Below are 15947 nucleotides of genomic sequence, written 5' to 3' on the forward strand. Positions count from 1 at the left end.
CTTGAGCACCGAGCAGCTCTCAACATCAGGGTTCCTGTGCCATGGTTTAGGCATCGAGTGTTCCATCGCCCTCTCATCCAGCTAGAGGTGGAGGTAGAGGTGTTAGAAGTGGAGGTGAGGTATTAGAGGTGGAGGTCAGGCCACTAGAGGTGGAGGCCAGCTAGTAGGAGGTCGTCCTAGAGATGTAGTTCAGAGTGGTGGGGCCCAGCCCCGATGTTATGCTCTTCCAGCCAGGCCTGAGGCTGAGGCTTTTGATGTTGTTATCATGGGTACTGTTCTGGTTTGTAGTAAGGATGCTTTAGTACTATTTGATCCAGGGTCTACATACTCCTATGTGTCATCTTATTTTGCACCATACTTGATCATGCCTAGTGATTCTTTGAGTGTTCCTGTATATGTGTCTATACCGGTGGGTGATTCTACTGTGGTAGATCGTGTTCATCGTTCTTGTGTAGTTGTGATTGAGGGTCTTGAGACCCGAGTAGACTTGTTACTTTTTGATATGGTTGATTTTGATGTCATATTAGGGATGGACTGGTTATCACCTTACCATGCTATCTTGGACTATCATGCCAAGATTGTGACCTTATCCTTGCCGGGGTTGCCTCGTTTAAAGTGGAGATGAACTCCTGGTCATTCTACCCATAGTGTTATCTCATATGTGAAGGCTCAACATATGGTCGAGAAGGGGTGTTTGGCCTATTTGGCATATGTTCGTGATTCTAATGCTGAGGTTCCTCCTATGGATTTTGTGCCTGTTGTTGGTGAGTTTCCTGAGGCATTTCCTTCATACCTGCCGAGTATGCCACCCGACTGGGATATTGACTTCTGCATTGATTTGGCTCCAAGCACTCAGCCCATTTCTATTCCTCTATATTGTATGGCCCCACCTGAGTTGAAAGAATTGAAGGAGCAGTTGCAAGACTTGCTTGATAAGGGCTTTATTAGACTTAGTGTCTCGCCTTGGGGTACGCCGGTGTTGTTTGTTAAGAAAAAGGACGGATCGATGAGGATGTGTATAGATTACCGGTAGTTGAACAAGGTTACAATCAAGAATAAGTATCCATTGCCGAGGATTGATGATTTGTTTGATCAGTTTCAAGGTGCCAAGGTATTTTTGAAGATTGACTTGAGATCTGGCTACCATCAGTTGAGGATTAGGACATCTGATCTCCCTACGATAGCTTTCTGCACTCGATACGGGCATTATGAGTTCTTGGTTATGACAAATGCCCCAACAACTTTTATGGATGTGATGAATCGAGTGTTCAAGCCCTACTTGGATTCGTTCATGATAGTCTTCATTGATGATATTTTGATGTATTCCCGTAGCCGAAAGGAGCATGAGCTATCTGAGAGTTGTTTTTCAGACTTTGAGAGATAGTCAGTTGTACGCTAAGTTTTCGAAGTGCAAATTTTGGTTGGGATCAGTTGCTTTCTTAGGTCACGTCGTATTAGCAGAGGGTATTCAGGTAGATCCGAAGAAGATAGAGGCATTCAAGGACTGGCCTAGACCCGCATCAGCTATAGAGATCCGGAGCTTCTTGGGTTTGGCAGGCTATTACCTTCATTTTATGGAAGGGTTTTCATCTATTGCAGCCCCGATGACTAGGTTGACCCAGAAGGGTGCCTAGTTCAGGTGGTCGGACGAGTGTGAGGCGAGCTTTCAGAAGCTTAAGACAGCTTTAGCTACGACGCCAGTGTTGGTTTTGCCCACAGGTTCAGGGCCATATATAGTTTATTTTGACGCATCTCGTATTGGACTTGGTGCGGTATTGATGCATGATGGAAAGGTTACTGCTTATGCTTCGCGGCAGTTGAAGATTCATTTGAAGAATTATCCAGTTCATGATTTGGAGGCACTATTTATATGGCGTGTCATGTGAGGTGTTCACGGATCACAAGAGTCTACAATATTTGTTTAAGCAGAAGGATCTAAATTTGAGGCAGAGAAGGTGGTTGGAGCTATTGTAAGACTATGATATCACCATCTTATATCATCTGGGGAAGGCCAATGTGGTGGCCGATGCTTTGAGTAGAAAGTCAGCCCGTATGGGCAGTCTTGCATATATTTTGGTCGATGAGAGACTGCTTGCTTTGGATGTTCAGGACTTGGCCAATCAGTTTGTGAGATTGGATGTCTCTGATCCCAACCGTGTGTTAGCTTGCACAGTCGCTTGTTCTTCATTATTGGAGCGTATCCGAGATCGGTAGTATGATTATCCTCATTTACTTGTCCTTAGGGACACAGTGCGGCACATAGGTGCCAAGCAGGTTACAGTTGGAGATGATGGATTTTTGAGGATGCAGGATCATATTTGTGTGCCTAATGTGGATAGACTTCGAGAGTTGATTCTAGAGGAGGCCCATAGTTCCCGGTACTCTATTCATCCGGGCGCCGCTAAGATGTATCAAGATTTACGGCGTACTATTGGTGGAGGAGGATGAAGAAGGATATTTTTGCATATGTGGCTCGGTGTTTGGATTGTCAGTAGGTAAAGTATGAGCATCAGAAACATGGTGGTTTGCTCCAGAAGATTGAGATTCCTGAGTGGAAGTGCCAGCGTATCACTATGGACTTTGTTGTTAGTCTCCTATGGACTCAGAGGAAGTTCGATGCAGTGTGTGTTATTGTCGATAGGCTGAACAAGTAAGCACATTTCATTCCTGTGATAGTCTCCTATTCTTCCGAGAGATTAGCTGAGATCTATATCCGGGAGATTGTTCGTCTTTATGGTGTGCCCGTGTATATCTTTTCTGACCGATATACGCATTTTACCTAGCATTTCTAGAGGGCAGTTCAGCGTGAGTTGGGTACTTGGGTCGAGTTGAGCACAATATTTCATGCTCAGACGGACGGGCAATCCGAGTGTACTATTCAGATTTTGGAGGATATGCTCCGAGCTTGTGTTATTGACTTTGGAGGCTCGTGGGATCAATTTTTGCCTTTAGTGGAGTTTGCCTACAACAACAATTACCAGTCGAGCATCTATATGGCTCCTTATGAGGCTTTATATGGTAGGCGGTGTCGGTCGTCGGTTGGGTGGTTTGAACCGGGAGAGGCTTGGTTGTTGGGTACAGATCTAGTGCAGGATGCCTTGGACAAGGTGAAGATTATTCAGGATAGGCTTCGTACAACTCAGTCCAGGCAAAAGAGTTATGCCGACCATAAGGTTCGTGATGTGGCATTCATGGTCGGCGAGCGGGTATTGCTTCGGGTGTCGCCTGTGAAGGGCGTGATGAGATTTGGGAAGAGGGACAAGCTTAGCCCTAGATTCATTGGCCCATTTGAGATTCTTGATCTAGTGGGAGAGGTGGCTTACAGACTTGCATTGCCACCGAGTTTATCAGTCGTGCATCCAGTGTTTCATGTGTCCATGCTTTGGAAGTATCACGGCGATCCATCCTATGTGATAGACTTCAGTACTGTCCAGTTGGACAAGGACTTGTCCTATGAGGAAGAGCCGGTAGCTATTCTAGACCGGCATATTCGTCAGTTGAGATCGAAGAGTTTCCCTTCTGTTTGTGTTCAGTGGAGAGGTCAGCTTGTTGAGATAGTGACCTGGGAGTCCAAGTCCGATATGCGGAGCCAATATCCCTATATTTTCTCCAACTCGGGTACTTCTTTCTTATGTCCGTTCGAGGGCGAACAATTGTTTTAGAGGTGGAGGATGTGATGACCCAAAAGGGTATCACTTGATTTACAAGTAAATTCTGTGTTCCGAGGCCTTAAAAGCCTCTTTTTTTCTTACCTCGATTTGCGTGCACGGTCCCAGTGTATATCCGGAACGCTTTTATGTGGAAATTTGATGAAAGTGCTAATTTGACCTTTAAAATTTAATTTAAGTTGACTTCGGTCAATATTTTAGGTAAACAGACCCGGACCCGTGATTTGACGGTCCCAGAGGGTCCGTAGGAAAATATGGGACTTGGGCATATGCCCGGAATTGAATTTCGAGGTCCCAAGACCGAGAAATGAATATTTGAAGAAAATTGTTTAACTGAAATTTTAAGAGTTTGTGGAATGTGCTTGAATTTGATGGTATCGGGCCCGTATTTTTAGTTTCGGAGCCCGATACAAGTCATATATGGTATCTAAGTGGTTCCTGTAAAATTTGTTAAGAAACGGACTTCATATGCGTGAATCGGATCCTCGGTTGTGAAATTTGAAACTTAAGGGTTCTTAGGGTTTTCTTTGATTTTGATGCTAAACTCGTAGTTTGAGGAGTTATTTTGGCAATTTGATCACGCGAGCAAGTCCGTATAATATTTTTAAGTTAGGGTGCATGTTTGGTTTGGAGCCCCGAGGGCTCGGGTGAGTTTTGGATAGGCCATGGAGTGAAATTGGACTTAGGAGAATTGTTGGTGTGTTGCAGATGTGTAACAGGCCTCTGATCTCGCATATTTGCGAGATCAGGCATCGCAATTGCGATGCAAGCAGGGGTCGCAAATGCGAGATTTTTTTCGCAAATGCGAAGAACCCAGGGCCAGCCTTGCCTCACAAAAGCGAGGTATACTTCGCATATGCAAAGTCTTCAGCGCATGCCCAGAAGTCGTAAATGCGACGATTCCTTCGCAAATGCGAATGAAGCATGAGTCACAGATGCGACATATACCTCGCAAATGCGAAGGTAGCAGGGTCCTTAAGGGTTCGCAATTGCAAACTCTGGTCGCAATTGCGACATCAGAGACCTGTTAAAATGAATTTCAGACAAGATTTCAACCATTTTTACAACTCTTCAAAACCTATAACATCTTTGGACGATTTTTCCAAGGCACCTACTCTTCCAAATCATTAGTAAGTCATTTCTAACTCATTTCTTTCAATCTAATCCATTTTTTTTTACATAATTTCATTTCAAAATCAAGGGGTTTTAATGGGAAATTGGGTGTTTTGGGTAGAACTTAGAATTTTCAAATTTTGGGGATTTGGACCTCGATTTGAGGCTCGATTTCAAAATAAATTATATATTTAAGTTCGTGGGTGAATGGGTAATCGGATTTTGGTTCAAACCTCGGGTTTTGACCATGTAAGCCCGGGGTCAATTTTTGACTTTTTTGGTAAATCATTGGAAAACCTATCTTCATGCATTAGAATTGATTCATTTAGCATTTATTGATATCGTTAAGTAACTTGTGGCTAGATACAAGCGAATTGGTGGTGGAAACAAGAGGTAAAGCGGTAGTTGAGGCTTGAATTGTGTTCGCGGCATTGAGGTAAGTGTTTGATCTAATCTTAGCTTGGGGGATTAAGAGTCATGTCTTGCTTGCTATGTGTTAAATGTTGAGTACGACGTATAAGCATGGTGACGAGTATCTATACGTCAGTGTCATTCATGCCCGTGAGTCTTATACTGTGATTAATGTGACTCCGTTTCGTATTGTTTATGCTTTATATGATGATTTCTATTGTTGAATAAGGATTGTGGATGTATTATTGATAATTGAACATTGTAGAGCGTTGGCTCAAGTTAAAAATTGAGTTGTGAGGTAACTGTGGAAAAGAGGAGAGGTTTATGATGTTGTCTCCCTTGTCGGGATGTTGTTGTTTTTGATATTATCTCCCTTTCCGGGATGTTATTACTTATGATATTGTTTCCCTTGCCGGGATATTGTTGTTATGCTATTGTTCCCTTGCCGGGATTTTATTGTGATGTTATTAATTCCCTTGCCCAAATTGCTTTGTGATTGTTGCTTGAGTGAGGAAGAGTGTAAAGCATGAAGGGTGATGCCATGCATGATTTTGAGAGTGTTAATGCACGAAGGGTGATGTCGTGCCGATATTGTGAGGTAAAAGCACGAAGGTAGATGTTGTGTCGCACGATGTACAATGTCGTCCTATGATATGAGTGATAATGCACGAAGAATAATTCTGTGCCATGATTATGTGAGGTAAAGACACGAAGGGTGATGCCATGCCGATTCTATTGATTTTTATGATGAGGATGAGAGTAAAAGCACGAAGGTTTATGCCGTGCATGTGTTATTGAGTTCTTGATTCTTGTTGATAATTGAATTATGGCTTTCTTTACATTCCTCTATTGGTTTTTCTTTTGTTACCTGATATTCCCCGCAACATGTTTTCCCCTCTTATGTTTAACTATAAATATCTCCCTTTATTTTTCACGGTATATGATTTAACTGCACATATTTATTTGGTAGTCTGGTCCTAGCCTCGTCACTACTTCGCCGAGGTTAGGCTAGGGCCTTACCAGCACATAGGGTCGGTTGTGCTGATACTACACTCTGCACTGTGTGCATATCCTAGTGCTGTAGCTTTTGGACCACAATGAAGTTGCTGTCTTCAGTCCATCAGGCGACCCGAGGTAGTCCTGCAGGCGTCCACAGGCCTTGGCGTCTCCTTCTATCTTTCCCTACTATTTCTTTATGTATTCCAGAAACAACTTTATATTTATCTTTCGGACCTCTATTTGTAGTATTCCTAGACAGTCTGTGAGATTGTGACATCAATTATGGGTAACTTTTGTTTATGGATTTGTATCGGTACTATTAAATTGTTACATTTCAGTCTTCCGCTTTATTATTTCCGTTGTTTATATAGTGTTAATTCACAATTGTTAAGGGATTAAAAATGAAAAGGGTTAAATCATTGGAATAATTGACTTGCCTAGTTTTCACTAGTATGTGCCATCACGACTCCCGATGGTGAGAAATTCGGGTCGTGACACATACACATAGTGTCTATGTTTACATGACATTTGTCATCCCCTCATAGGCAACATCGTTGTTTTCTGGGTCTTGTGATTGGACTAAGACATCTTGTCCTAATGGAATTAGAGTACTAGATGCATCTTGGGATACGATCATATCATTGTACGTGACACTAATCATGAATCCGATAATTTTATCTTTTTTTTTGCACTAGAGGCTTAGTATTCAATCTTTTTGCTACTTTTTGCTCTATGTATAAAAACTTTAATCTATAAATTCTTACTAGGGATAGAAAAAAAGGGAAATTAGTGAAAGAAGAGACTTGAAAGCGGCCCCGGTTGTGGAAGAAAGTTTTTCCTAAAATTGGCAATGGTTAAAAGGTGCAGTTTAAGTTACTTTGTACAGTGACACCATATTTTACATTTCTCCACGATTGTTGTACTTGTTTATTCTCCTTTTAATGCTCCTCTTAGCTCAGGGTTAGTGCACGTGACTTTTAACCATGTGGTCGTGGTTTCGATCCTCACAGACCACAAATTACTATTTATAGGACTTGTTTGGACCCGAGGCATAATTATGAATTACGGGATGAGTGTTATTTAAATGAATTGAAACAGATTTAGAGAATTGTACTACAGCCAGTGGCTACCTTAAATTGTAGGAGTTGCTATTGGTAGGTGAAGTTTTCATGAAGTGCAATTTTTATTTGATTCTAGTTAATTTACTCTCTTGAAGAGAAAAACGTCTTTATTTTTAGCTTTTTGTTTGTCTCCTTTTCTTATACTTACATTGATTTGTATAATTAATGTATAAGTGTGTAGTTATCAGAAAATTTTAATTTGCGATCATTCAAGTATTAATTTATTGTTGGAAAGTCACTCAACTATTCATCAGTTCATTTATAAGTTATCACATATTTTCTAGTCCACTTTCACACTCAAAAAAAAATATGGAACTCATTTATCCCGCATGCTCTATCCTAATAATCCAAAGAAAAAGAGGTACTTATTACACTAGATCTCCAGAATAAAAATATTATAATTTAAACTAGCTTTTACCCTAAAACCTGATCCTGATAACATCGATAGTGAAGCATTTTAACATTGTGCATGAATAAACTAAAATATAACGAAAAATTTTATTTTTCAAGAGATCGCTCAACTTCGATCAGTTTTTCATTTAGAATAAACTAAAATTAATATTCAAATTTCGGTCAATTTTCTCCGGTCAACACATATAGAAAAATTGACCAATTTCGGTTGCTTATTTTATTTTAAAATAAAAACGGACTAATTTCCTTCAATTATTTTCGCGCAAAACGCGATTAAAGAGTTTAAATTGAAAAATTAAGATATTAAACTAATAAGCATCAATGATCTAGTGGTGAAATAGTATCTTGGCACAATTCAGGCCTCGATTCAATTTTCTAGATGGTATATTTTTTAATTGCATAATAAATTTCTACTTGCAAACCTCAAAGGTTGAGCAGCATAGGCTCAGAATCAACTTTGTGCTAATCTTCATCCGGTAGATTTATTGCTAATAATATTTGAAAAGAATGTTGTTTTCTTCAACATCGATGCATTGTGAAAACAATGGAGTATTTATAATATCCAAGAAAATCAAAATGTAGACTTCTTAAAACCAGTACGTAGTTGAAGAGCAAATATCTTTTTCTGCAGAAATTTTGAAGAAAATGGGTGCTACCTTCTCGCTTACTCTGCATGATGCTAATAATATTTCAAACTTATCATGCTTTTTCTTTAACTCTTTCATATCTTGGGTAGAGTCTCATGAGACAAACCATCTGCAGCAACATTTTCTAATGTGTTCAATGATCGATCTACCAATGCTAAAAATGACTAGCTTGTTGGGTGGAAAGGGGCAATGGAGTTCTGGTCTTGGATGGAAAAAATGAATAAACTTAAAGGGTAAAAGAAACAAAGAACAAGAAAGTAGAAATAGAGAAAAGCAGAATGTGGATATTCTACTTCAACTAGAAGTTCAATAGCTTCGTACAGTAGCAAGCAAACTAAGGCAAAGAAACTGCTTCTATTTCTCTAGATTCTCCCTTAATTATCAGCTGAAGCAAGATCCAAGAATTCCATTTGATTCCTAGAATGTGTTAAGCAAATAAGCAAGCATATGACAGAACATACAGATCAGAATGAGACAACTTATAATCTGATCATTATTCTGATAATAATGGAGATAAATGATGGAACCAAAAAGTAAAGTAAGAGAAAGAATTGAACTACCTATAGATGAAGCTTTGAGGGCTAAAGGAAATATTGCAGAATGAATTCCTGGCAAAGAACGAAGTGCATGTTTCCTGGACATAAATCAGACGGTTGATGTGCATGTTTCTGCCATGAACGAAGTAACTGGGAAAACTGGTGTTAGTCCAAAAGGTGAATGATGAGACTACTATATGAGCAAGTTTATATATAAAGACTGAAGGATCGTGTTTCAGAAATCAACATCAATTTGATCCGAAATGAATACTCCATATAATCCTACTAGCCTGTTTCACAAGCTAGTTAGATAAGTATTCTCTAGTAACTTCTTTACACCAGCTAATTATCACAAAATAGAGATGCTTCTACAGAACACAATTGAAATACATTACTCACTGAACTACAATCAACCACCAAATTAAATCAAGGAGCCCGAAAGATACAGCAGTAGGAATTGGTCAATATAACTAAGTAACTATATACCAAAAGTGTTGTAAGAATAACTTATCAACATATTATAAATATAAGAATAAAAATTATAGATATTGAAAGAGGCCATAACTAAGATGAGAAATACAGGCCTAAAAATCTCTGCATGCCTATTTGGTCAACGGTGACCACCATCTCCAAAGCAAAGAACTTGCCTCCAATATGAAGACATAAACGAATCCAATCGAAAACCTACAAGACCTTTAGATAGATAGCTGAATACTTGAGAGCCTCCAAGCAATATAGAATATCCTTGTTTCCAGCAACCAGTTAGTGAACAACTTCAATAGTGAAAACAATTAGTTATAAAGCTATGTAGACAAATGTGAAAGATGACTATAACTCCCTGTTCAAAATTTAGAATTTAGAATTTACAACTTTTTGTATTTACAAACTTTTCTTTGTGCTCACATACTTTTAAAAGCAAAGCAAAAAAGTGAAGCAGGCATGTAGAACCTGTCTACAAAGTGTTTATCAAAATTGTTGACTGTAATGTTCATTTTGCTTCTGATTGCTGTTGCCAATGAGTTATACATAATGCATTGGTTTGGAACTGAACAAGGTTCAGAGTTGAGACTAATATATAGGGCTATTTCTTCCCTTGATAATATATACTACATGGAAGTGGGGACAATTACAATGGGTAAAATGCAGCTTTGGATAATACTACATGCATGGCATTGGGATTTCTCTCTGTGTTCCACCACCACTACATTAACTGTACTGAGCATCTCATTCTAATACTGGTCAAATGTTGCTGATTCATTTTGCAGCATCCTTGAGGACTTACAGCAACCAAAATCCAGCACTTAGTTGTGACTTACTGTTGCTTTCACAGCCTTCCCCATCATCAGCGATTGCTTTGTTGTACACCTCAACAATAATTTGCACATAGACTGCGTGCTAGCTGCTTCCATCCTATAAAAGAACATATATCCAAAATCTCAGAAATACACAACAACAATCAAAGTAAATTACAGTTTAACAGTTAAAGAATAACTTACAGCTACACGGCTTCAACATTGCAATCTTTTGATAGAAATCTCTTCCAAAACCAATGTTGTTTGAAGAGATCTTCCTCAACTCCTTCGCCTTCTTTCTTTTTTCGCTCGGGCAAAAACTTATAAATGGAGAAGCACACTCCCAGTGTCAGAGCGGCAAATAGCATGAATATCCAGGCCTTGAGCGCACACATAAGCAGCAAAATGGCCGGATTCATGATTAGAGACATGAGCAAAGATATGCTCGTCTCCCAGCATGAACCTAACACTCTAATCTCTTCGGCGTATGATTCTTCAGTACACTCAGAAGGCCCCGAGAACATTGAGTAGCAGCCTATGAGGAGGATGGCAAATGCCATGCCAACATAGGCACTCTTTTGGCTCAGTTGAAAGATAGGGTCTCCTACCAAAAGAAAGAGACCCAACAAGGAAACCTGGAAAAATCCAAGAAAAGTGATTAAGTTACATAGTCTATATTCAATTAATAAAAATTGATCTCTTTAAAGAAAGCCTAATTAAGAAAGAAATGAAGAATTACCTGTGCCACAACCATGCCTAAACATGCTGAGACTAGAGTCCTCCGTCGTCCGAAGTAACTATAACTCGGATAAGTGAGTCCAACAACTCCAGCCCGAATAACTCCGGCAATGAGCGGAGAGACGAAGGAGGCATTATAAGCGTATCTAGCTGACCGGAGAATGAATGGTCCAAAGAAGAGGATTGAATCTAAGCCCGACACTTGCTGAAAAATTTGAGCTGCTATGTTGAGCAGCAAAAAGGGCGAGCGTGACAGTTTCTTCCTTGTCCCCTTGCCTTCATTTTCAATCAGGTCTGCCAACATCTGCAGCTCTGCTTCTGCTCCAAATTTCCTCAACGTCTTAAGGGATGCTTTTGCTTCCTCCATACTCCCTTTCTTAATGAGAAACCTCGGGGTTTCACTAAGAAAGAAAGACAGCACAAGTAGTGGCAAAGCCAAAAACCCGCTACCGGCAAAGGACCATCTCCAACCATAGCGGAAGTTGTGAGATGCTGCCATGTTTACTACTTTTGTGCAGTACTTTCCGCATAGCACCATGGAGCTATAAGTAAGGAAAATCCACTTTGGTGCCTTTCCAACATTGATCTCACTCAATATAATGGGAATCACCTGCAAGATTGTAACTTACTTAAGTGTGACATGCAATATGAAGCACAAAAGATTAAAACTGTATATTCTGATATTTCCTATTTCACAGCATAGAAAATGATAATAATGGTTAGTTAGATAATATTAATAGATAATGGGCTCAATGCTAAAAACCTTAAAAATCGAACCCATAGAATATAAATCTCAGATCCGCCTCTGATTGTAACTTGTTTAAAACTATATATTATGATATTTCCTATTTCAGAACATAGCAAATACTAATAATGGTTAGTTGGATAATACTACTATTTCACAACAATAGTTGATTGGAGCTGAGGCAGGTGGAACTAGGGGTGGAAAACGGGCGGGTCAAAATGGGTAATTTAAAAAACGGATAAATTATCCGACCAGACCCTTGTTTGAGACGGATAAAAACGAGTTTATCCAGCGGATAATATGGATATCCATATTATCCTTGGCTTCTTAAATATGATCACTCATGAGAGAATTTCTAGTCTTCCAAACTTGAGGAACTCTAATTTAAGGCTTTACAAATGTAAAAGTTAAACACATTAGTTATCCATTCGGTTAACCATTTTCTAAGTGGATAATATGATTCTTTATCCATATTCGACCCGTTTTTAAATGGTTCATTATCTAACCCATTTTTTGCTGAATAATATGGGTGGATAACAGTTTTCTTTTAACCATTTTGCCACCTCTAGGTGGAACATACATTTATACTAGTTGAAGACTAACTCAAAGTTGGATCTAGTTTGTTAGTGTACTTCCTAGTTTTCATAATCTGTTAGTTAAATAAGGATAGGATAAATGCTTAGGTTGTAGTAGTAGTTCAGGATTTTCTAATTTTTGTTTGTTTGTTTGTTTGTTTGTATGTAGCATATAAATAGGCATATTCACTATTCCATGGAAATGCCAATTAGTTGTCAGCTTTCTCTCCACTCTCTTAATCTCTGTTCCTATTGTTCATAATTCCATTTAAATTTCCAACAATGCCAAAGCGAAAAGAACATATAAGTTGTCAAAGAGAGAAACACCAACCTGATTTAGTAACGCGACACTGCATCCAATGATTGCTAGGCCTATTGATGCCACAACATCATTTGGAAACCAGTACATTAGGATACTTCCGACAAGCTGAAGTATTGATCCAATAACTAGTACTGGTTTCCGGCCCCAAGAGTACTCCATCATTCCACGTGCAGCCCATACTGATGGAATGGCAGAGAGCTGCACAATGGATGAAAAGAGGATGAGCCACAAATTAATGTAGGCGCAAAAGTTGTCTGTATTAGCCTTGACTGCTTTTACGTGAATTCTTCTGGAGAATTGAACCATAAAGCCTTCAATGCCAACAGCAGCACCTGAAACACAATTAAAAATAAGTAAGCCTTTAGTAAAGTTTTAAGATGAATAATGCTAATGACAGAAACACAATACAACCGGATATTTCATATTATGTTGAGAGAAAATTTGGATGCACAAATAAACGTACATTAAGAAGAAATAGATGACTTCACAGAATGAGGATGAGATCTAGTGGATGGTATCAATAGTAAGAACCAGATGTTATTTGGATTTAGGTCTCTATGTGTGCAACATGCATCTTCGGGTGAGTTGCATGCAAATTATGTATTTTAGACTATGCTTTAGAAGGTAATTTTGCTTTCTGATTAGAAAAAGCTTGCTTCAGATTATGCTGCTTTCTAGGCAACAATGCCTGCTACTTAGACTAGAATGTTTGTAGCTGGTGACTAGTTGCAAATGAATAACTATGTGGGTAAATGGCTATATATATATGGACATTACTACTATCAAAGACATCATTTTCACTCAATCTACTCCATAGAACTTTGTTCCTTTAAAACACTCAACGCTCCATGGCCTGATGCTTATCATCCTATTTTAAACACTCCGTAAACAGTTCCTGTTTTAATGCTCTCCAGACTTGTAGGATTCCTACTGAAGTTAAACACTACCTATGTCTGCCTAACACCTAAAGCTAAATAAATCTTTGTAACACTAGCTATAAAATCATTTCAAAAGTCATTGTCAACAGAATCTGTCCTGTCCTAAATACAATCATCAGCCCTCTTCGCTACAGCTTTATTCCTGGAAGAAGAGCTGTTGATAATGAGATAATTGTTCAAGAGGTTGTTAATCAAATTTAATTTAGGAAAACCGCCTTGAGTTGTCCTTCATAAGATGCTCCCTTAAGTCATTAAATTTCCCTAACAACCTCATGACGCTCATTATGAGCTGTCTCACTACTTTATCTATATCCATTTTGGTCAATTGTGAGCTAGCCTACCACCTTTTTAATCCTACTAGAGGGATCAGACAAGGTGACCCTCTTTCCCCAGGCCACAAATAACGATCTGTCAAAACCTATAATGTTTTCAAGAAATGGCCCTGCTATACCACATCTGCTTTTTGGAGACAACTTGATTCTGTCTGGACGAGAAACCACAGCTACTGCTAATAGCATCTCCCAGGTTTACATTTTAAATATGCGCACTGCTAATACTGTAGGAAAGTATATAGTTCTTCCTATCACTAACCTTCAACTTCCACAGACCAAACTACCTCAAATGATCCAAATACACATAGGAGAGGGACTTTGATCAAGCTGAATTACTAGCATTCTTGGAAGACCTCCAACTAGAAAAAGTCTTAAACTACGGTCAATGTCATCTACTCACACATTATATTCGACTGCAGATCATTGATGGAGGAGATGGGCAGCGTGGAGTTTAAGCATATGATCTACCGGGAAGCAAATAGTGTAGCAGATACTTTGGGAAAAAATGGCATGGATGTTCTCCACAATCAGGCACAACATCATTACCACCCCCCCTTTTGCTTTTACTAAGGATTGCTCTAGAACCTCTGTAATCCCACTGAAATCAATACCATTAACATTAAGAAAGCAAGCAATTAAGCCTTTCATTCAGTGGTAGAACTAAGGGGTGTAGGAAGAATGTGACACCTATATTTAGCATTAGAGTAGATTACATGAGTTTTCTTTCTTAAATCGGATTTGGCATTAATAGTAAGCACAATTTATTTTCTAGAAGACCAATACTTAGAGAGATTCGAGAGAGCAAGGAAGTCTGATAGATTTCCCTTTGGGTGAGAATCTCTTTGTTATGACTACTATATTTGGAAACTGTTCTGTCAAGACTAGTAGATTTCATAAGGAAGGTTAAAATGAGAGAGAAAATGACATAACCTATTTTCATAAAAGCACAAGGAATCAAACACTCCAAATAAAATGGTAACCAAAAAAATATGGAAAGAAGCATTACTTTTCAAGCACATAGATTTAATTACTAACCAAAAAAATACCTGTGACATTTAAGGCGTAACCAATGGTAAGGCCCCCAAATACTGCCAATAAGCCGCTAGCAATAAGTGAAGTAAGTCGAGGTTGACTCTTTACATCACTGCAATTCAAGTTAAATGACATATTGATCAAGTATAATTCAGAATACTAATTTAAGCATTTAGTTAAGCTTTGTGGAAAATAAAAATGTACCTGGGAAGCTGTAATTCTAGAGCTGCATTTGAAGCCACGGGAGTGATGCTAACGCTAGCTCTCGCTAGCTTCAGAAACTATTTCCTGCTAAAAGTTTCGTATGAAAATTAGTTCAAAAGTATGGATAAAAATATAACAGTATTCTTAATTAGCTTACTTCATTTGCCAGGCTAGGCATGCCAATCGGACTAATGATAACTATCTCAGTAGCTTCAGAAACAACTTCCTTCTAAAATTTGTATGAAAAATTAGTTCAAGATTCTTAGAAATAAATAACATTAATTCCATATGATAATTATTCTCAACTTACTTCATTTTCTGGCCTCGGCATGTCGAAAAAACACATGCTGCCGATGTCAAATACACCCATGTCATCACTATCAGTAATAACATCCCTGTAAATGATAAGAGTTAGTTCAAGATTCTTAGAGGCCAGACAATTAGTAAAATGAATTTTACTCAAACTAAATATATCACCAATAAATGATTCTTTTGATACTTCCTTACACTACAAGGTGTAATTCATCACAATCTTAACTCGCCTAGATCATGTTAAGGAGAAATATGAAAGGTTAATTTTCTACTTGCTAATTAATACATACTCTATTTAGTTATCTATAAACAGTTTGGGAAACACTTTGATTCACTGGTGGTTGATCAAAGCCAGAGATAAAGTGCACTCCCTCCTAATTAATAGTTTGCACGTAATATGTTGGGAGTTGTGGAAGAGTCTCTAGTCAACGCTTACTCTGCTTATTTTGGAAATTGCTCTAATAATATAGCTGAAGCTTGTGGGAGTTTAATTAATTGTGCATTAACAATGATTTTTGTGATGTAATAGTGGAGTCAGACTTCATGGTAAT

General features: G+C 38.6%; 1 protein-coding gene and 1 long non-coding RNA gene across 2 annotated transcripts; both read right to left on the reverse strand.

The window, feature by feature from the left end:
* Window positions 1-9810: 9810 nt before the first annotated feature.
* Window positions 9811-11456, reverse strand: LOC107813450 (sugar transport protein MST4-like). The gene is made up of 3 exons (XM_075232472.1): window positions 10938-11456; window positions 10403-10833; window positions 9811-10316 (listed from the first exon to the last, which is right to left on the reverse strand). Exons 1-2 carry the CDS (start codon window positions 11433-11435, stop codon window positions 10405-10407), a joined length of 927 nt encoding a protein of 308 aa, XP_075088573.1. The 5' UTR covers window positions 11436-11456; the 3' UTR covers window positions 9811-10316; window positions 10403-10404.
* Window positions 11457-12168: 712 nt separating this feature from the next.
* LOC142170563 (uncharacterized) lies at window positions 12169-15285 on the reverse strand. Its single transcript, XR_012699813.1, has 3 exons — window positions 15085-15285; window positions 14895-14992; window positions 12169-12910 (listed from the first exon to the last, which is right to left on the reverse strand). It is a non-coding gene; the product is annotated as an uncharacterized LOC142170563 (long non-coding RNA).
* Window positions 15286-15947: the final 662 nt, after the last annotated feature.

This window comes from Nicotiana tabacum, chromosome 16, assembly GCF_000715075.1.
Source record: "Nicotiana tabacum cultivar K326 chromosome 16, ASM71507v2, whole genome shotgun sequence".
In the NCBI taxonomy this organism is placed as follows: Eukaryota; Viridiplantae; Streptophyta; class Magnoliopsida; order Solanales; family Solanaceae; genus Nicotiana; species Nicotiana tabacum.